This window comes from Monodelphis domestica, chromosome 3 (genome assembly GCF_027887165.1).
Source record: "Monodelphis domestica isolate mMonDom1 chromosome 3, mMonDom1.pri, whole genome shotgun sequence".
Taxonomy (NCBI): Eukaryota; Metazoa; Chordata; class Mammalia; order Didelphimorphia; family Didelphidae; genus Monodelphis; species Monodelphis domestica.
Window position 1 is genome coordinate 292,532,909 of NC_077229.1, and position 22,469 is coordinate 292,555,377.

The following is a 22,469-nucleotide window of genomic DNA, read 5'->3' on the forward strand; positions in this document are numbered from 1 at the left end:
TATCCTCCTTACCTCGTTGATAATAATTAATTCATTGACAATCATCACCTATAGAAAATAATATTTCTTACAGAGAGAGGAAAAATTGGCCAACTTATTTATACATTGAAAAGCTCCCAAAAACTTCTGCAATATGTAACATCTCTTGACTTTCTACCTTCACAAAAGGGTGATGTAGAGGGCATCCTCTCATATCTCTTCATTTGAGTACTGCTTGAGCATTATAATTTTGTTCCATTCAATGTTTGGTGTATGGTTGTTCTTAATATTGACTTTATTATAGTTATTGTATATATTTTTTCTTTGTATTACTTAAATTTATCCTGTTTCAATTCATGCAAATCTTTCCATGCTTCTCTGTATTCATCATACACACCATTTCTTTTTTTTTTAACCCTTACCTTCCATCTTGAAATCAATACTATGTATTAGTTCTATGAAAGAAGAGCCACAAGGGCTAGGCAATGGGGTTAAGTGACTTGCCCAGGGTCACACAACTAGAAAGTGTTTGAGACCAGTTTTGAACCTAGGACCTTGTCTCTAGGCCTGGCTCTCAATTCACTGAGCCATCTAGCTACATCATCTCCTTTTTTTTTTACACACACTGTCTCTTACAGCACAGTAATACTACAGTCATTCCCCAATCCATGGGCATCAACTTTGTTTCTAGATCTTTGCTGAAATACCTTCTTTTTTTGAGTTACAATTTATTTTTATTTTTTAATATATAATAGTATATAACATAATAATACAGATGATTTGTTATAAATATGTAATTAACTATAATAAATATGCTTATCCAAGAAGAACAAATTCTCATATTAGCTATGTCCAAAAACCTGTCTCATTCTTTTTTTCCCCTTCCCTCCTTCCCTAGAAGGCAGGTAGTTTAATATAGGCTATCTATCTATTTATATATCTATCTATCTAAAATATATATATACATACACATATGTATTATCATATGGTACATATTTCCTATCATGTTATGAATAAGACACATATAGCTTACAATAGAGAAAAATCGATGCAAAAAATAAAGAATGGCATGTTTCTGTCTGTATTTAGACTCCGTCTGTTCCTTCTATGGTGGTGGGTAGCTTTTTTTCATCATGAGTCCCTTGGAGTTGTCCTGGATCCTGGCATTGTTGATAATAGTTGTCTTTAACAGTTGATCTTCATACCTTATTGTTGTTACTGTGTACAACTTTTTCCTGGTTCTGCTCACTTCACTTTACATTACTTCACAAAAGTCTTTCCAGGTTTTTTGTGATCATAGTCTTTGTCATTTCACATGGCTAAAGAGTATTCCTTTACAAGCATATACAACAACTTGTTCAGCCACTCCCAATTAATGGACATCCCATCATTTTCTAGTTCTTTTCTACTACAAATATATATATGTATATATATAGCAATAATCTCTTAACTGATTTACTTCACCTCCAGCCTCATGCCTCTCCCATCCGTCCTCTTCACAGCTACCAAATGGATGTACCTAAAATGTAAGTGTGACCACTTCTTGGTGATCTGATCAGGAGGCACCAGTAGCTCCCCATTATCCTTTAGCATAAAATATAAACTTTTTTGTCATGTAAAATGCTTCAAATTCTGTCTACTGCCTATCTTTCCAAAATGATTCTACATTATTCACCTTCTACATTTTGGCCAAATTGGCCTATTAGCTTTTCCCTGTTTTTGTTGGTGTTGTCATTCTTCCTTCTTTTTTTAAAGGGACTGATGACATTATGGGGTGATTTCTTGAATTGCTCATGACTTAGATTGAAGTGAGGCAGAATTACCCAAAGTTGTCAGCTTCACTCTCTTTTCCAGAGTCTTGGAAGTCCAATGGCAAGTCAAGAGTCAGAATGGCAGGCAGTGGTCCAAGGTGCATTGGATGACGTTAGCCTCTTCAATGCCTGATTAAGCTCTAAGCACTCCACAGCACACGCTTCTTCTCCTTCATGACTTCTGGAACAAATGGCTCTCATCTGCCCATTCTACCAGGGGAAGACTTTACATATTTAGGGTAGACACTCCCCTCATTCACCGGCAGATTTTAGGTCTATTGGTTAACCTCAGAGGTTTATTAGACTATTAGGTTGGGTGAAAGATGGACACCAAAGGCAGCTGAACAGCCCTGAAAAGGATGCAGCAAGCCCTCCTGCCAAAGATATTAGTCCTCCCAGAACACCCCATACACCCCATACACAGCATTTCACTCCAAAGCTTTGCACAATCTGTCTTGCATTGCCTAGAAAGCATGAACTCTCACTACTGCCTCTTTGAACTATTATTGTTCAGTCGTGTCCAACTCTTCACGACTCCATAGACCCTAGCTATCTAAGGGGTTTTCTTTGCAAGGATTCTGGAGTGGTTTGCCATTTCCTTCTCCATTGGCTCTTCAGAATTCTTAGTTCCCTTTAAGGCTCATCTCAAATGCAGCCTCCACCAAGAGGTGGATCTGCACAAGATCCTATTCATATTGTGAGAAAACACTAATTACAAAAAACAAGAAGTCAAAAGAAGAGGAACAACATGAAAGAAAAGCCCAATAGTAGTTATTTTGTAAAGGCTACAGGCACAACCCACAAGACCTCAACTATGTTGGCCTTCATACATTTAGTTTCTAAGTCCAAATCCAGTAGTTTTCATATTCACTTGTGACTAAATCATCCAGAAGAAGGATGAAAGTATTTTCTAAGACACTGGAAGTATGGATTAAATAAATAAGAGTCAGCAAATGTTTGGCCACTGGATGCAGATCACCTAAATTTCAAGAACAATTTCTTGTATTTTCTTGATAAGGCACTATTATGTTATGATGGTAAATGGGTGTATTGTCAGGCCTTTTCAACTATTGCCAGTTGTTAATGCCCCCACTAAATCATTGTGTATTTTATAGACATCCTATATCTTATCATTTGTAAGATTTTGTATCTCCCTATAAGAATGTAAGGTCCTCAAGGTGTCTTTTGTCTTTGTATCTCATTTGCCTAATGTAGTGTCTTTAATGTGTGCTTATTGATTGCCCAATTGGAGGGGCAGGAATAGAAGTAGGAGAACAGTGAATAGGTTCTCCTAGTAGTCTATATTATAGGTGATGAGGGCCCAAATTAGAGTGATGGCTGTGAGAGTAGAAAGAAGGGGCAGATAGGAAAGATATTGTAAGGTAGAAATGACAATACTTTACAATAGATTGAGTCCGTTGGGACAAAGAAGGGGGAAGATTCAAGGATGACTCAATCAGTAAACATTTATTAAGCAACTACTATGTACTAGGCAATGTTCCAAGGTTATATAGCCAGGAAATTTAGGTTATAAAACTAGACTGTATAGCTTCATAGGAAATTTGGAGGAGAGTCAAGTATAATGAGAATGTCAAGTTGTATTTTGGAATGCTGGTTTTGAGATGCTTATGGAACATCCATGTAGATGTGTCCAACAGGTAGTGGACAGTAAAGTATTGGGATTTAGAAGGGAGATTAGGGCTGGATATAGAGAGAGAAATTCTGTACTACTCTGTTGAAAAATGATATTTGAATTCATAGAAGCAGATGCCATCACCTAGGAAGAGAGTGCAGAGAGAAAAGAGCTCAGGACAGAACATTTTTGGAAATAGGAAGCTCAGCCAAGAAAACTAAAAAAGAGTGATCATAGTTGCCCAGAAAGGGAAAATGTCATGGAAACTGGTAGAGAGGGAAGAGAGTATCTAGGTAAAGTGTCAAAAGCTTCAAAATTGTCAAGGAGCATGATGACTAAGAAAAGGCCATTAATGTTATTAACATGAACTGTAAAAAAATTATGAGTAACCATGGAGAAAGCTGTTTCCATCACTGGTGAGTGACACTGGAAACCAGACTGGAAAAGAATGCCAAAGTGAATGATTAAAAAGATATTAGAAGCAGTAAAATTTGCAATTCCTTCTAGGAGATTGGCAATGAAAAAGAAGAAAGATAAGGATGATACCATGAGAAGATGGAGTCATGTGCACATTTTTTAAGGATGAGGTAGAGCAAAGCATGTTTATAGATAGCAGGAAAGGAACCAAAAGATAGGGAGAAATTGAAGTTGAGAAAGAGAGAGATGGGCCAAATTGCTGAAGGAGATGCAAGGGAATAAGATTGAGGACCCATATAGAAGTCAGCCTTAGGAAGGAAAAATGCTACTTCTTTCTCAGAGGAAAAACGGAAGAGGATAGGTGATGGTGTAGAAAGTGCCCTTTAATCCCTCTGCAATATCTGATCTATTGTCTACCCTGAATTTATGAATGGACTCTCCTTTTTAGTTTCTATGATCTTATACTCTCCAAGTTCACTTACTCTTAACTACTTCTCTGCTGACTCTTCATGCTTTTTTCAACCATTTAAGATTGAGTATTTACCCAAGGTCTTACTACAGAATTTCAGAATGAGAAAATAACCTCAAAACTAATCCAACTCTGAGCTGACTGAACAAGAATTCCTTCTAAAATTTCCTAGTCATTGCTTGACAACTTCTAGTGAGAGGAAACCTATTCCAGCTTTAGTTGACTCAAATTAGAGAAATTTCATTTGAGTCAATCAAAATGGTCTTTTTTATAATTTCTACCCTTTGATATTCATTCTATCCTATAGGGTCAAGCAGAAGAAGCCTTTTCTTTAAGATAGCTTTTCAGATACTTGATAACTGCTAGTATGCTTCTGCCTCCCCCAACTCTCTTCTCTAAGAGAAATATTCCTAGTTCCATTAGTGAGTTCATATAATATAGTATAGGAGTCCTTTTACCATCCTGGTTGCCCTTCTCTGATCTTCAGATTATCAGCATCTTCCCAAAATATTATATCCAGAACTGAACTTCCTTAGTCTTTAACTCTTTTAATGAAGTCTGAAATCAAATTAGCTTTTTAGATGCATTATCACACTTACTGTATCACACCGAATCTTATCTAGCTCAGATTCTCCAGATCTGATTCAGATTAATTGCTATCTAGTCACATCACCCCCATATCTTATCCTTGTCTATTTTTCTGTGAACCTAAATATAAGACATTAAATACATCACTATTAAACTTCATCTTATTAATTTGACCCAGTTTTCTAACCTGTTAGATCTTTTGTGATCCTATTATTCTATGTTGCTTATCCCTCCTGGTTTATATCATTTGCAGATTCTAAGAACATGCCATCTCTGTCATATCAAGTTATTGATAAAGATGGTAAACAGCACCAGGTCAGGAATAGGTACTTGTAGCATTCTACTGGAGTCTTCTAAGTAACTGATAGTGTGTATGTGTGTGTGGGGGGGGGGAGGGGGGTGTGAAGGCCAATACAATACAATTGTGTGTGTATGTTTGTAAAATTTCCACAGAAAATAGGTTTTTAGTGAGGCTGGCTAGAAGACGGCTGTGGTTATTGATTGATTAATTACCCCTTAAGTCAAGTAGTATAGAGGGGAATTCAGGAAATTAAATGCTAAGGAAAGAGACAAAGCGTCTGCTTTCTTCTAGTGATCTTGAAGAAGTCATTTAATTCAATTGAGTCTTGGTTTTCCCTTTTGTGCAGTGGAAATGGTTCCCTCTGAGATCCACCCTCACATCCCCATTCCAGTAGAATATAAATTGCTTGAGGTCAGGAACTATTCTTTTTTATTTTTATTTTTTTAGGCAGCCCCAAAACCTAATCCATAGAAGGCATTTAATGAATACCTACTAAATAAATGAATGCTTGATCCAAGGTAGTGACTTTGGAATAGGGGTCATGGTATTAAGCTCACAGTTATCCTTTCTTCTTTAATTAGATATGCATTCGAATACAAATATGAAAATCATGGACTTTTAGAGCAGGGAGGAATCTTAGAAATTATCTAAGCCTGTTGCCCCATTTGAAACAGAAAAAAAAATACTGATATCCAGAGCAGTTAAATGATTTGGCCAAGATTATTTAGCTATGATTTTAACTGTTAAGAGCTTGTTAAAGGTTTTGCTATTCACATCAATGAAAAAGATTGATATAACAACAAATTTCTCAATGTACAGAATGCATTTGATGTATATCAGCACATCAATATGGAGTTTCAGCTATGATCTGACAAGAGGTCATTACCCTCCCTTGGGTCTTTGGCACTAACTGTGACAGATGCCAGTGAATACTTGTAGCCTTCTATCAATGATGTTTGAAAAATATTGGGCAAAATAGGATTCTCCTTTTCCTGGTAATAATAACAGTTTAATATCATTATATTTTGTCCTGCATACAAGCATAGCTTTTAGGATAAAGAGATTCTACTCTATTTTGAATTCATAGTTAAAAAGTACTCTTCCTGTGGACCAAAGAGAAATTTGGCTTATGGTGACTGATGCCACACTGCAATCAGAAAATGATGACCTCCCAAAGACTGTGCCAGTGTGTGTGACCTCATCGTGTGTCATCACCCCTGAAGTTATGGAAGCCCTCACCGATGCCACATCACATACTATCTTCTTCAAGGATGTCCTACAAGAAAATGGTATTAGTAACGTGCTGAGCTCAGAGATGGGCAGACTACAGTTAAGAAATGATTCTCTGTGCCTTCCCAATTTTCCCAGGTCTAAGATATAGAGGTGTTAAGTCTCTAGTTTATGATAATGGAGACTGTTGTCCTAATAACCTGTCTTTGTGACCTCTGAGATGATGGTGACTTCTTAAATGGTTGTCCCATAGTGATTTGGGGCTACTTCTCTCTGTACATGCCCCCTCCCCTTTATCAGGCATGAAAAACTTTCTTATCTGTGTTTAAGGTCTAAACAAATTATTGGGTTCTGACCCAATTTTTTTGTAGGGGGAGATGTTGTCCACTATAGTTTTGCATTGCTTTTAAGAGCTACAACTCATGATGCATTCTGCTGCTCCAGCCTTGCTAAGATGAGCCCTTGGAAGTTCTTAGTACCACCAAGGGTTTACACTCAGAGCAGGCTGAAGAAAGGTCCATTACCCAGTCTCAATGGAAGTCACAGCCAATGCCTTGGAAAAAGTAACACACCCTCCTTTTGTCTTTGTCCCTTCTCTGAAAGTTACTAGTTAGTCCTTTATAGCTGGGCTGGTTTTAACCACCTTGACATGGAGATCCAGACTACCTAAACTTACTTCTCAAAGAACTCTTTTGAAAACAAGAAATTGTAAGAAATTATAAATGTGTAAGCTTGAATCAGTCAGCCTATTTTTCCAGGGATCAAGCTAAAATCCTTGCTGAATGGTGTTTGATTCCAGTGTTTGCTTGGGTTTTCTTTTTTTAACCTAGTATAATGTATTAGCTAAGAGGCCTTGGGGCTTACCCATAACACAATGCACATTTCATTGAAGACAATCTGTTGGAATAAACCTGACACATGACTGAGCTTTTTCTTATGACTCAAAGTAATTGGAAAAGGGCATTGTCTTCATTGGCATGAATAATTAACTTTTTTCTTCATGGCTTTAATAATCTTCAGTGTTTCTGTTGGCAGGTAGGATTATTTGCGTTGAACGAACTGTGCTCATGCTTCAAAAGCCCTTTTTGTGCACGGCTGATAGTGCTGACACCTCTGAACTGACTGGCCCAGTTATATTAGATGAATTGGATTCTGCCACTCAAGTGAACTCCATTTGTAGCATCCAAGGTTGGTAGTTATCTTAATGAATATTAATGGAATTAATAATCTTAATGGAAAATATTTGGTATATTTCAAGGTATTGTCTTATTATTTACTTTGTGTAACAACCAATCTTGACTTCCTGAGAGTCCAAGGCTTTGTATTACTGATTGTCTTTACCTCTAGACCTCAGTTTTATCATTAAATCTTTTACTTCTCTGTGAAGTTATCATAATAAATAGATATTTATAATGAAAAATAACCCTTAATCATTGAAATTAATAGAAATAACAAACTCTGATTTTTATTCAAGTGGGACTAGAGTTTAAACATTTGAGATTGAGATCCTTGGCACAAAAATGGTCTCCCAATCTTATTTGTTGATTTTGAAAGGGAGATAGTCTATCTATTGTGACCTTCCTTTACCTCCATATTCATTTCACCTCTTTCTCCTCCTCCTCACTTGGAATATGGTTCATGTATTACATCTATTTGGTCTTGAGCCAACAAGGTCTTAGGTATTGTACACCCTTTTTTTAATTCAAACTTACCTAATGAATAATAATGATGAGACCAATTTCTTCTTGCCATCCTAATTTAATAGTTCCATAGAGAACATTGATGCATCTTTGAAGTATAAAGGAGAATGGATCTTCTCTTTCCTCAAGGAAATGAGATTCTAGACCTGGGGGTGAGATGCAGATCTTTCATTTGGTGAATCCCTCAAATGCCTGCCTCAGACTCATTACTGCTTACACATGTGGAAGATTAAATACATGAGCATTAAACACCCTTATTCTAAAACAAAATTAAATGAAACAAGAAAGTGAGACAATTGCCTTGCTGTAAGTTATGATTTTGATAGTGAAAACAGAAATCAAGATCTGACGATGGCTAGGGGAAGAGTGGGGTTTTTATCAAAGAAACAGAATTTCCATCTGAGAAAACATCTTTTTTCTTTCTTTTCAAATTTTGGGTTGACTTATGTCAAGTTTTATTCCTAATTAATAGATATAATTATGCCATTAAGAAAGGTAACTTTCATAGGAAATTTTCAAAGATTGCAAGCATAGTATCAAAAGGTTAATAGACGAAAGGATAGACAACCATGTGTTTACTAAAACAGTAATAGAAAATTATTTCTAGACAATGACAAGTTAAAGTAAAATTACATAAAGGAGAGGAACTAAGAAAATTAAGAGTCTTTCATCTCTTTAATATAGATCCTAATTATAATAGCTTGCCTACTTTGTATTATCAGCTAATTGCTCCTATGACCAACAATGGTATCATCCCCAAAGAAGGGTGTCCTCTCTTTCTTAAAATAAAATGCTCTGTTTGACATTCAAAGTACTTCATAACCTAGCCTCCTACTACCATTCTAGTCTTCTTTTTTAAAAAGATCTTACCTTTAGTCTTAATATAAATTCTTTTCTTCTTTTTAGGAAATAGAATATTTACATTTTTTTATTTTAATAACAAATTTCCACATAAGTTTTCCAAAGTTATATGATCACTTCTAAGATAGAAGGGAGGCAAGGGGTAGGCAATCAAGGTTAAGTGATTTGCCCAGGTCACACATAAGTAGAAAGTGTTTGAGGCCGGATTTGAACCTAGATTCTCTCTGTTGTATCTTCTGTGCCACCTAGCTGCCCCTCCCTATTAGATGATAAGCTTCTTAAGAACAGGGGGTGTCTTTTGCATCTTTTTGTGTCCCCAACAGTTACTTTGGTGCCTAATACCTAATAAGTACTTAATACAGATTTATTGAATGGAATTATATGTTCATGCTGATAATGCTGATGCATATATATATAAATAATATCTCCAGACAGAATAACCCCATACAACATATTCTCAAAAGCCAAAAGAATAAGACTGTTGTATCTAAAGGGGACTCACCAAGAATTTCAACATTTACACTTCCTTTCTGAAGCCTTTCCTGACCTCCCCTACTAGAAACTTGCCCCCAACTAGAAATGATCCTTTCTTTCCCAAATCCCTCATGCCTATTTCATTTTTCTTTTCACCTTTTTGCTTATTCTGTAGTTATTTGTGTACACATTTTATCTCCCACTAGACTACAGGCCCTTTGAAAGAGGCAACTGTCATTTTTCCATTTGGGTATCCTTGGAACTTTGTGTCCTAACTCTGGCATACTGTGGAAATCACTTCACTTCTTGGTTGAGACTAAACTGCAGAGAAAATGCTGGCCTACATTGGCCAAGGGAATTTCTTCATCCAGGAACCTTTTATTCTAGTGAAGTCACAGGTGCAGTGCCTATCCACAGAATTGAATAAAATACCCTGCACATAGTAGGCATTTAGCAAATGCCAAACTAAATTTCAAATTCTGTTCTTTTTATCCTCCAAAGCATGAGGATGACTGATACTGCTATGAGTGTTAAGAACTGGCAGAAACTTTACAAGGGATATTATTATGGGTGGGAAAAAATGAACTTCAAATTCTAGAAGGATTATTTTTTTACTGTATGATGAAATTGCCCTTTGAGTATTAAGATAGTGCCAGTGGTTTGTTATTTTTGGCAAGGCTTAGTTGAATGCATTATAAAGTCTCCTTTCCACTGAAGCTATATTCTCTACATTCTGAACCAATAGACAGCTCATTCTTTAAGCAAATGACAAGGGGGGGAGTCTAACCTCAACCTGACTCTGCTCTTTGTAGCCCTGGGGAATTTCTGATGACCAACATCACCATAATTGAAGAGTGGAAGAACCTATAGACATTACATAGATCCTTCCCTTTGTGGCTTTTACTAAATATACAACTTTCCTTGATGTGCAAGAGGCTTTAGGACAAAAGTTATTGCCATTCATTTCAGATTCTATATGTTCCTCAATATTATCATCCCAAAGCACCTCCAGAGAACAACTTAGGCCTCTCATCTGCGATCAAGGACCTGACTCAGGGATCAATGGAGGATTTACTTAGCATATTGACTTTTCCCGCTAAGCTAGTTAGTGCTTTTTGCTGTTGTGTGAAACAGATAAAACTTAGTCTGTTATCCTCTTAGAAATGTGAGGTCCTTTCTTTTGGGGATGTGATAAAGAAAAAGTATAAATTTTCAAAGGCCTTTCCTATTTGTTGAGAAGGTGCTTCTGGACTCTTTACAAGTTAAAGCAAATAAGACAGAAAATGTTAGAGCTAAGAAGGTTTCAGTGCTTTCTTCACCCTCTTCTAATGTTTCCTATATCTGTGAGGCCATTGCCCTTAGAGTCATCCCCAACTCCTCACTCTCACTCAGAGTCACATGTCCAATAAGTTGGCAAATCTTGTCATTTCTACCCCCATATCTTTCTCACCTGTATTCGTTTCTTCACTCACACAGAACCACCTTATGAAATCAGGTCATCATCACCTTTCACCTGAAATCTTACAATAGCCTCCTAATTAGTCTCCCTGTCTCCTCCCTCTCCTCTTCAACCCATCTTCCTCACCCTCCTCCACAGAGGTACCAATGTCATTTTCCTAAAGAATGGCCATGTTATTCTCCTCCCTAATAAATTGCAGTGGCTCCCTATTATTTCTAGAATCAAATAAAAACTTTTTCATTTTGTACTTTAAAGCTCTTTACAACATTCTCACCATATTATTATGATGTTGGTCCAGTCAAACTGGCTTTCTTTCTGTTCTTAATACATGACATTCCATCTCCTGCCCCAGTCCTTTTCTAATGGCTCTTCTCCATGCTCAAAATGCACTCTCTTCTCACCTCTACTTCTTAGAATCCCAAGTTTCTTTATAAGACTCATCTTGAGGGAGAATATAGGTGACTCAGTGAATTGAGAGCTGGGCCTAAAGAAGGGAGATCCTGGGTTTAAATATGGCCTCAGACACTTCCTAGTTGTGTGACCCTGGGCATGTCATTTTACCCTCATTTACTAGCCCTTACCACTCTCCTATCTTAGAAATAATATACGGTATTGATTCTGAGATGGAAGGTGAGGGTTTAAAAAAGGAAAGAGAATGTAAACTCCTAAAGATCAAAAATTATTTCCCTTTTGTCTTAGTTTTATCCCCTCTGTACTTGGCATGTTTGCTTACTTAAGTGATAGTTGATAGAACTATGGTAGTCATGAAGGATTTGGGGCTGGAGGGGACACCAGAAATCAACTAATTCAACCCCCTTTTTAAGTACTTGAGAAGACAAAGATCAAAAGGGTTGAAGTCATTTGCTTAAGGTCACACAGATATACAGAGCAGAGCTCTGAGTTGTGAACTCTGAGTCGATGTCCTTCTATTCATTTGTGCTGCCTCCTTCTAGATGGAGCCAATGGGTTATTGTACAATTTCATATTAATCAATCAATAAAAATTTATTAAGTTCTTCCTATGTGCCAAGTAAGTGCAAGGGATACAAGAAGAGGCAAAAGACAGTTCTGCCCTCAAGGAGATGAAAAGTTATTTCTTCTGTTGTCTTTTTCTCCATAGGCATGTATAGACTTTGATTTGTGGCTGAGCTAGTTCTGTTTGGTCTCTTCTTCCTCCCTTCCTTCCTTCCCACCTTCGTATCTTCCTTCTGACCTTTCTTCCTCCTTCCTTTCTTCCCTCCTCCCTTCTGTCCTTCCTTCCTTCCTTCCCTTCCTCTTTCCCTCCTTCTGTCCCTCCTCTTTCTTTTACATTCCTTCTTTCTTTTCTTTTAAATACACTGTAAGTAAAGGTTTTTCTTAGGCTCTTTTAAAAAATATTGATTATTTTTTTCCTTGATCTCTTTATTTAAGGCAGCATTAAGATTATTACTGGCCCTTCCTTCAAGAGTTACATTTATTGTACTGATAATGAAAAAGAGTTTCTGTCCCAGAAGTGCTCTGTATATACTGTTTATATTAGTTCTATGAGGAAAGAGGATTAAAGGGCACTCACAGATAGTTTGTGATTAAGAGTTATGGGATTTGGATAGCAATACTTTAACAAAGATACTCTGAGAACAAAGCTTCTTTAAACAAAGTTGGACAAGGTTTGGAGGCCTTGGAGAAGCTCCATTGTTTACAGGGGCTGAAGGGATCTAGACAGTGAGTGGCACTGTCTCTAGTACAGGCCTGGCTGAGAGGAGACCTGCATCCTGGGAGCAGGAGAAGAAAATGTACCTGGAAAGGCTGTGGCTATGTGGAGCTTCCACCATCAGAGCAAGATACCATCTTGAGAGAAGTAGAAGTGGTCTCTGCAGGAAGACTCCATAACCTACCTTGTTTGGTGAGAAGGAAAGGAAGGATTAAGTTTGTGCCTTGTCAGAGTATCATACCCTCTGCCACCTCTCTGAATTCTAGCTCTGACAATGATACTAATGTATGATAATAAAATGTGTCATTGGAATACATCGTTATTGTTAATGGACATATTGCTAGCCCCAGTTTCCACATCTATAAAATAGGCTTAATAGTACCTAACTCCCAGCACCTATTATGAGGATCAAATGAGATAATACATGTAATGAGCTTTGTACACCTTAAAGCACTGTGTAAATGCTAGCTTTTCTATTACTGTGGCTTGAAATCTTAAAGTATTGGCAACTCCATAAGGGCCTATTTTTTGCTATGCACTCATACAAAATTGTATGTAAATCATTTGAACATTTTAAAGATTTGGTTATTTAATTGGTGAGGATGCTCTCTTCACCAGTGTCCTCTCCTGTCTCCTTCTTACCTCAACCTGAGGAATTCTTTCCTTTCATTCATCCTCCATAATAGATCCTTCCTTTTGCTTTTTCCCCTTAAAACCTTTACCTCCTGTTTTTGAATGGATACTAATGATCAGTTCCAAGGCAGAAGAGTGGTAAGGGCTAGGCCATGAGGCCTAGTGACTTGCCCAGGGTCACATATCTAGGAAGTTTCTGAGGCCAGATTTGATCCCAGGCCTGGCTCTCTATCCACTGAGCCCCCTTACTGCCCCCTCTGTTGATCTTTGCACTACCCATGAATATAATTTTCTGAGAATATAATTCTCTGAGATCCTGATGTTCCATGTTTCCAGCCTTATAGCATTGCTGGAAGAATGTTCATGTTCTTAAAAGAGGGTGTGTGTGTGTGTGTGTGTGTGTGTGTGTGTGTGTGTGTGTGTTTGGCATTTATAGAAACACTTTAACAACTTCCCCAAAATAATCTCCTCCAGTAGACTTCTGTTCAGATGTCCCAGTATGGCTTGTAGGTGACCTCAGTTCCTGAGCATTATCCCAGTGGAATTCTACCCTTGGCAGGTTCTATCACATGAAAACACTTTGAGCAGGGACCTGGCATCATTTATGTCTGGGGTTTGAGGACTGACCAAACTCAGTTTGAAGACACTCATCCCCATCTTGGTTTCAGGATGATGGAATTCATAGCTGCAGCAACTCTTAAAGACCATCTACTAATTTGTAGAGCAACTGGGGGCTATTCTAACAGATATATCCATCAACTCAATTACAATTCTTGGCACAATGATGGTTTCTTACCATTCAATTCTGGACTTGTCCAGGATAAATGTGTGTGCATGTGTTACTGAACTAGATCAAAGACTGCCTGTCCATAGTCCGGACAAGGTGAATTTTGTATCCAGATTTTTAACAGCACAGGCCTTGGCACACCTTCATAATGAAGTTGCACCTTTTTGCATATCAAGTTTTAGGGGATTCCCACCAGCTACATGGTAATATTGTGGATGAATACCTGCTTTGATATATTCTTGCATGGTATTTAGGTCTGCAGCTTGCTGTGAATTATGGTAACATCCAGTATCAAAATAATTTGGGTAGTTTGGTTTCTCATACTGGAATGCATTATTAAATCTATTATTAAACCCATAATTTCTATATCCATTTTGCCTGCTTCCATTAAAGTGCTTAAATCTATTGCCTTAGTTTCCCCTGAAACTTTGTCCAAAGAATTGTCCCCTAAATCTGCCCTCTCTCATGAGATGACCAGGTCTGTTATAAAGAAAACATCTTGGGGTGTGTCTGTATTGTCTGGGGTTGTAATTATTTCTGGGTTATCTATAAGTTCTTAGTACAGCTATTGTTTTTTCCTGCACTTCATTGGATTTCAGTTTTTGTTTAAGCTCTCTGATTTCTTGGGTTAAGTTATCAATTATATAATTTTTCTCTTCTGATTGCCTATCTTTCTCATCTTAGAAAACATAGTTTGCAATTCTCTTAATTTCATCAAGAACCATGCCAAACCAGTTTGAACAGTTACTCTGAAAATAATTTTGAACCACAGGGCATGCATTTTTTACAAACTGCCTGTGAATATGATTTATGTTTTCATCTGTTAAAGTATCCAACTCAATCCATTTTTATGCACAGTCAATAATTCTATTGAGGAAAGTGGAGGGAGTCTCTCCTATTTCCTGCTTTAGGCACTCAAAGTTAGACCTGGGCATCTAAAATTTTACCTCATAGTTTCAATCATTGCCTCCCTGGCTGTAGTTAAGTCTCTGTACCCGCAAAAGAGTTATATTCCCAACCAGGATTCCGAGTTGGCCAATCTGCAATTTGAGGGTTATTATTAGTGTCCTTTATAATCTGCCATTTCTCCCTTTTTGTTAATAATTCATCCATAAGAGAGTTTCTCGAGTAAGTCAGGAGGCGTCCCACGGAACCGAGATGGTGGAGGCCTGGTACATGGATGACTCTGAGGAGGATCAGAGGAGACCCCACAGATTAGAGCCGGAGCGTCCGGTTAGCCTGGCCCATCTGCAGCAGCTCGGCGTCTTTTACTGGAAACTGGATGCTGACAAGTATGAGGATGACCCAGAGCTAGAGAAGATCCGAAAAGAAAGAAAATACTGCTGGATGGACATCATAACCATTTGTAAAGACAAATTGCCAAATTATGAGGAAAAGATCAAGATGTTTTATGAAGAACATTTACACCTTGATGATGAGATTCGATATATCCTGGATGGAAGTGGCTACTTTGACGTAAGAGATAAAGAAGACAAGTGGATCCGAATCTTCATGGAGAAAGGGGACATGATAACCCTTCCAGCTGGGATTTATCATCGCTTCACCCTGGATGAAACAAACTACGTTAAGGCAATGAGACTGTTTGTTGGAGAACCGGTCTGGACAGCATACAATCGTCCGGCTGATCATTTTGAAATTCGAGGACAATATTTGCAGTTTCTGGCCCAAAAAGGATAGTATTGCACCCTGGAGCCTGACACACTACTTGGAAATGGACTAAACATGATAATTAAACAAACTATTAAGTTTTTCTTCCATGCCATGGACTTGAGTTTGAGTTCTTTTCAAGATTGTCTGATTCAAGAAAAGAAGAGTCATTAATTCAACATGGAATGAACTGAAATTGGGGATAAATCCTTATTTTAAAAAAATTTGTTTCTTTAAATAATATAAAGCAAGAATAATGGTTTGGGTTACATGGTGTAAAAAAGAAGATTCTTTCTTGTATAATGGATGATTTGCCTCACTGGAGGAGGTGTTACACCAGTAAGAAGTTGGGGAGGACCCAGTGATTAGGAAAAGAATTAGGTAAAAATCTATTGAGAGAGGAAAATGGTAACATGTCTCTCTCCCCCTCCCTAGAGTGAACAGGAGCAGGAGTTTAAGGTAAACTCTAAGAGAGGGAAAGATAATTCTCTCACCTTCTCAAGTGATATTCAAGCAGACTATTCCTTGAGTCCCTTTTGGAGTAATGGTGGGGATGAGATGTCAGTCTTCCCTGTCAGCAGCTCTAGGGGAAGGTTTCTATATTACCTTCCCCAAAAGAGATATGTGGCAGGCCTTGTCTGGCCTCACCACAAAAGGACTGGCCTCAAGCTTTGGGGCCTGTCCCCAGTGACCTAAACACCCTTTTTATTGAATTAGGCCAACCAAAAATCTGACTGTTAACTAATGGATTTATTGAAAGGATAAGGTAAATGGGTTGAGGGGAAGTGGGTAGAGGGAGCCCTGACAGGTTATCTATGCAGTTGCAGGTCCAAGGGGCCGATGTCTGTGCCCACAAATGTCTCTGCCCCTTTCCCAGCTAAATGCCTTTTTTATAATCCAAATGCTAGTATATCCTAAAGGACTAACTTAGAAATAGTTCAATAGTTCAAATAGTCAAGGAGGACTTTCAGGAGGGCTGGACTCTGATCAGAGAATCCTAGCCAGCACCCCCTCAGGGGTCTGTGTTTGTAGCAGATGGAGGAAACTAGTAGGATTTCTGGAGAGAAAGCAACTACTGATTAAAGCAGGAAATCAAGGTCTTCACTGGTAGCTTCAGAAGTCCTTCGGCCAACTCAGAAACTGGACCTTCCAGCTCTTAGTCCTGAGATCGAGTAAAATCCTTTTTGGAAGTATCTCTTAAGTAGGATGTTAAACCTATCCCTTGCCTTGTGAAGGGTAGGTACCTGATACCATATAAGCATTAGAAATTGTTTCTAATTAATTGCTAAGTTAATCAGAAATCTTGTTTCTAATTCTGAACCTTTAAGAGGTTCTACATAAGATACTACAAAAATTCGTTGTATCCCAAGTTAGTATTCTCATAATAGGAGATTTAGCAGGCACATCTACCAATTACCTATATCTTGGAGAACTAGATCTTTGTGGCATTGTAAGAAAATCTGCCTAGATTTTCTATTGTAATCCATCTTAAAATCTTAAAATTTTCCATAAGACCTATACCAACCAGATTATGTTCCTGTCTTAGAGGTGAGAAAAAGTGAAAGATCAAGCTAAATGAAAGTTTCCTAAATTCTTAGTTCTTTAATAGGTAAAATGGACTGTCAGCTGATCAAATGATTCTCTTACATCCGTAGTAACCTCATTTACCCAAGTAATTGTTCCATGTAAGTAATCAAATAGAAAATGCTCAACTATTGACTTTTTAAAATTTGTCTTTAAAAATGTCTTTGCAAAGCAAAACTTTGTAATTATTGTAGAAACTGAATATTAAAGAGAAACGAAGTTCAAAAAACAAAAAAAAAAATAATAATTCATCCATAAGGATGTCAAAGTCCAAATAAGAAGGATTGTAAAGCTTAACTAAGCACTTAAACTGCTTTACAACTGCCATGAGTTCTTCTTCATATGGTGGAGTATTTTTCTTAAAACTGTCTATATCAGCTTGTTAAACTTTTTGTGGCACATGAGATTCACTATACCATGCTCTGGGGACACTATACATACCTCCCTTAGAGGGAACATATGAGCTGGTTTGCTTTCTAATGCTTCAATTTCCATTTCTAATTTAGTTGGATTATATGATTTAGTTGCACCTTCTAATTTAGTTGAGTCATGTTCTTTAGTTTCTGCCATTATCCCTTTAGCCTTTAGTAATTCCTCATATTGAGTTTGCATTCTATCTAGTTTAGTCTCTAGATAGTTCACTTTTAACATTAGATCATTCTTTGCGGTAAGTTGCTTGATGCTTCCTTTTAAATATTTAAAAACAACTGCCAAAGATTTTATCATCATGTAAAAGCACATGATAAACAATAGTAGCACAAGGACATAAGAGATTAGTTGTAGGAGTGTCAATGAGAGTATTGGCTTTAGAAAGTCTTAGGCAAGTAAATTTTGTATATATTCTGGTACAATAGTGAAAATGAGAGAAATCACATCTAATAGAGAAAATCCCATGGTGATTTTATGTATCTAATTCACCAGGTTTTCTGAGAGTACAGAGTCTTTGTATCAAGTTGAATGGTAGATGGATTTTGTAGCCACCTCTAGAGTTCAGCTCACAGTGAAAGTGTCAGCTCTAGCTGCTTCCCCCCAAGTCCCCTGCTGAGATAACGGTTCCAACTGCCCAAATTGACAATTAGACCCTTAAAATCAGACAGTTAGGTCCTTTGTCCTATTTAGCTTGCCAAACTGTAAAAATAAATTACAATGATGAGCTACATAAAATAAAATATTTAGATGGAAATAACTGTCCAATATAGGTTCAAACTCTTCAGATAGTTTTGATAGAAGTAATCAAAAGTATCCTCAATGATGAAGTGAAGCTCAAATGTGAACTTCTCTTCAGGGCCAGGAGCAAGGACACTAAAGAGACTCTTATTATAAAAATAAAATATTTATTGAAATATAAAAGGATAAAGAAGGATTTCTAATTCCAAGGGATTCTAAATCCATCCAAATAAACACCCTGGTTCCACAAGGAACAGCTTCCCCTGTGTTTCACAGGCTACACTAATCCTTCCTAATCTGACTAACCCAAATTTATACTATCTAAATAAAAACTACGACTATTATCCTTATAAATCTTAACTTTGCCTTCAAATTATAAAATAGCAAAGGCTGACTGGTTGAGTCTCAACAAGAATCAAGTTAAGACTCCAGGTCTTAACAGACACAGAGTCTAATCCAAAGACCAGGTTTTTCTTTGGTCTCAGAGTTAAACAATCTATAAAAACCACAATAGATAGTCAATATTGTTTCCCAAGTTGGGAAAGGAAAAACACTGAGCTCCTTCAGATCTTTCCCTTAGACAGAGAGAGATGCAGAGCTGTTCCCTTCTCCATCCCTGAGAGAGAGTCTCTGAGTGTGCATCTCTGCCAACTGTCGGAGACCAACTCCCAACTGCCAGAGAGAGTAATTGACACAGAAAAATGGTTATAACTGTCAGCAGTTGAAATCAATATGCTCTCTCAGCTCTGCTTCAAACTCTAGTTCTTTTCTCAAGCCAGCCACTCTACTTCTTATCTCTAAACTAATAAAACAATTCTTATTTTCTAATATCATCCTTACACTGTCCATAGTCTTGACAAGGTCAATTTTGTATCCACTTTGTCATCCTTGTAGGGTTATACACCCAATCTCTTTTGTATGGCTGTGTTTCACTAGGGTGTCTTTAGAGTTGCCTTCTACAACCAGACTTTTATCAATTGAATCTAACTTTAAGAATAATAGAAGAGGGACAGCTAGGTATCTCAGTGAATAGGTTCTAGGAAACAGGAGGTCCTAGGTTCAAATCTGGTCTCAGACAGTTCCTCGGTTTGTGACCCTGAACAAATCTAGCCTAATCAATTGCCTAGCCTAGCCTAATCAAGACTCAGTATTGATTCTAAGACAGATGATAAGGTTTTAAAAAAAGAAGTCAAAGAATAGAGGACCTTGCTGATTAAAGAAATATCATTGTGAATTTGTCTATCAAAAGGATGATCACTTTATATTTTTTGGCACTAATATTGCTTTTTTTAATATCTTAAGTATCCTTAAGTAGTATATGGCACATCAATCAAAGCCCAAGGAAATACCTATACAGTCAACTTTTGATCATTTATAATTAAAAGATTCCTAGTAATAACCAGAGCTCTCAAATGCCTTGCAGGCAATAGTTTGGACACTCATACCCACATAACACACTCCCAGGCTCCCTATTCCCATCCCCATTTTGAGTGGCAAAGTAACTTCTACCAGTCATATTTGAAAGTTGCCAATTATATGCTTGCAAAGAAAAGATAATAAGGGGACAGTGGAGGGAAATTGTGTGTGGAGAGAAAGAGAGATTATATATATATATATATATATATATATATATATATATATATATATATATATATATATATATTCCATCCTAAGCAACATAAGGGATATTAGCCAGAACACAGTATTCAAAGGAGGGTAAAATCAGTCAAGGATACTTAAAAAACATTATTTTTTATTTTTTACCTTCTGTCTTATTAATAACACTAAAACAGAAGAGCAGCAAGGTCTAGGCAATTGAAGTGAAATGATTTGCACAGGGTCACATAGCAAGGAAGTATCTGAAGCCAGTTTTGAACTCAGGTCCTCCCAACTCCTGGCCTGGCTCTCTATCCATTCCACTACTTATCTGCTTGAGTCAAGACTTCTTAATGAAAACAGCATTTAAACTGAATTTTGAAGGATAGATAGGAATTGGACAAGCAAAGCTGTGCAATTAATAAAAGTTTGCAGACCATACCAACTAGAAAATTGTTCAGATGTTATGTGGGAGCACTCTAAAAAACATTCTGTAAAAAAAAATGATTTTCATATTTTGGTTTTGTCATCGTTACAAAACCTTGAAACCTTCTTGCTGGCCAGTGGAGCTAAGTCAATCAAATGTGCAAACACAGCTGTTATCACAAAATGTACCTCTGCTCAGGCAGGGCTACAGTGCTGCCAGATCTCCTGATAAGAACCAGTCTAACAAGGGATTAAAAAAAAAACCAGCCAAAGCTGCAAAATAACAAACCAAGATTGGTCATGCTACCCACTCATTAACTCCCACATCCAATCAAGTTCCTTGGCCCAGGCACAGACTTCCATTGAGTACAAGGACTCTGAGCCTTCACCCTGCAATTCCCATCAAGGACCCTGTCAAGGCTATCCCATATTTAACTCCTTCATGTCAGCTGTAATACATTAATTAATTTTGGCTCATTTATGAGGAAACATTTTTCCTTTCTTCCATCTCTTCAGCTTCATCCACTTCCTTCTGTTTCTTCCTTTCTTCTCTATCTTCTTCAGCCCTCAACCCACCCACTTTCTTTAAAAAAAAAAAAAAACCTTTATCTTCCATCTTGAGCTCAATACTATATATTGGTTTCCAGGTAGAATGGTGGTAAGGGCTAAGCAGTGGGTGCTAAGGGACTTGCCCAGGATCACACAGCTAGAAAGTGTCTGAGGCCAGATTTGAACCCAAGACCTGATGTCTCTGGGTTGGCTTTCATTTCACTGTGCTGCCTAGCTGCCTCCCATACCCACTTTCAAAGCTGAGCTTCTTCTGGTCTTTTTTGACAGATATCTGAGGAAGGTCCTGGGGAATCTACAGAATGAACTTTCAGCTCTCTATGGCAGTGGCCTTAGGGCACTATAGTATATTTGAGATTGAAGAGATCTTAAGACTCAATCTAGTTAAATCCCTTCATTTTACTACTAAAGAAGCTAAAGTCCACAGAGATTGAATGATTTTGAGGTGGGAGTAGGGGGCATCAACTAAGGTCTTCTGACTCCTGGGCCATGTTCCCTCCAATTTACCACACCACCAGCTTAATGGCATGGGAATCACAGGACTGTACTAATTTTAGGTACTTGCTCAATTTTGAAGATTTCTCTTAGGCTAAGCCTGAAAGATACTGATGAAAGTCAGTTAAACTGTTACTGGCTGAAAAACTCTTTTAAAGATGCTACCTTAGAGTAAGTACCTTATAGTAAGGGTTCATGGAAAGGCAAATTAAAAATTAATTGAAAACTAAATAATCTAATTCTTCAAAACTAGTGGGTCAAAGAACAAATCAAAGAAACAATTACTGATTTCACTGAAGAGAATGACAATGAGGAAACAATTTATCAAAATTGATGGGATGCAGCCAAAGCAGAACTCACAGGAAAATTTATATCCCTGAGTGCAAATATCAACAAATCAGAGAGGGAAAAGGTCAATGAATTGGGCATGCAAATTAAAAAAAAAACTAGAAAGAGAACAAATAAAAAATCATCAGATAAAAACTAAATTGGAAATCATAAAAATCAAAGGATTTTAATAATAAAATTGAAAGTAAAAAAACTATTGAACTAAAAAATAAGACTAAGAGCTGGTATTTTGCAAAAACAAAATAGATAAAGATAAAATACTGGTTAATCTAATTTTATAAAGAAAGAAGAAAATCAAATTAACATATCAAAGATGAAAAGGGTTCCACTGCCACTGAAGAGGAAATTAAGGTAATTATTAAGAACTATTTTGAGCAGTTATATGACAATAAATATGACAATCTAGGTGATATGAATGAATATCTACAAAAATATAAATTGCTTAGATTAACAAAAGAGGAAAATAGAGTACTTGAACAATCCCATCTCAGAAAAAGAAATTGAACAAGCCATCAAGGAACTCCCTAAGAAAAAATACCCAAATCCAGATGGATTCACAAGTGAATTCTTTCAAAAATTTAAAGAAC

At 37.2% G+C, this 22,469-nt stretch overlaps 2 protein-coding genes across 3 annotated transcripts in view; both read left to right on the forward strand.

Annotated features, from left to right (window-relative positions):
- The window catches only part of SPIDR (scaffold protein involved in DNA repair), a 627,114-nt gene that overhangs the window by 572,815 nt on the left and 31,830 nt on the right, over window positions 1-22,469 (forward strand). For both annotated transcript variants that reach the window (XM_016431530.2, XM_056823886.1), the window contains 2 exons: window positions 6,286-6,487; window positions 7,464-7,616. In XM_016431530.2, coding sequence (XP_016287016.2) covers window positions 6,286-6,487; window positions 7,464-7,616 — 355 coding nt within the window. The remainder of the gene's footprint in view (window positions 1-6,285; window positions 6,488-7,463; window positions 7,617-22,469) is intronic.
- On the forward strand, window positions 15,141-17,529 carry LOC103096762 (acireductone dioxygenase). The gene has a single exon (XM_016431531.2). The coding sequence runs from the start codon at window positions 15,190-15,192 to the stop codon at window positions 15,727-15,729; it is 540 nt and encodes a 179-aa protein (XP_016287017.1). The 5' UTR covers window positions 15,141-15,189; the 3' UTR covers window positions 15,730-17,529.

Coding starts and splice junctions, on each gene's coding strand:
- LOC103096762 (XM_016431531.2), top strand. CDS start 15,190: ATGGTGGAGGCCTGGTACATGGATGACTCTGAGGAGGATCAGAGGAGA.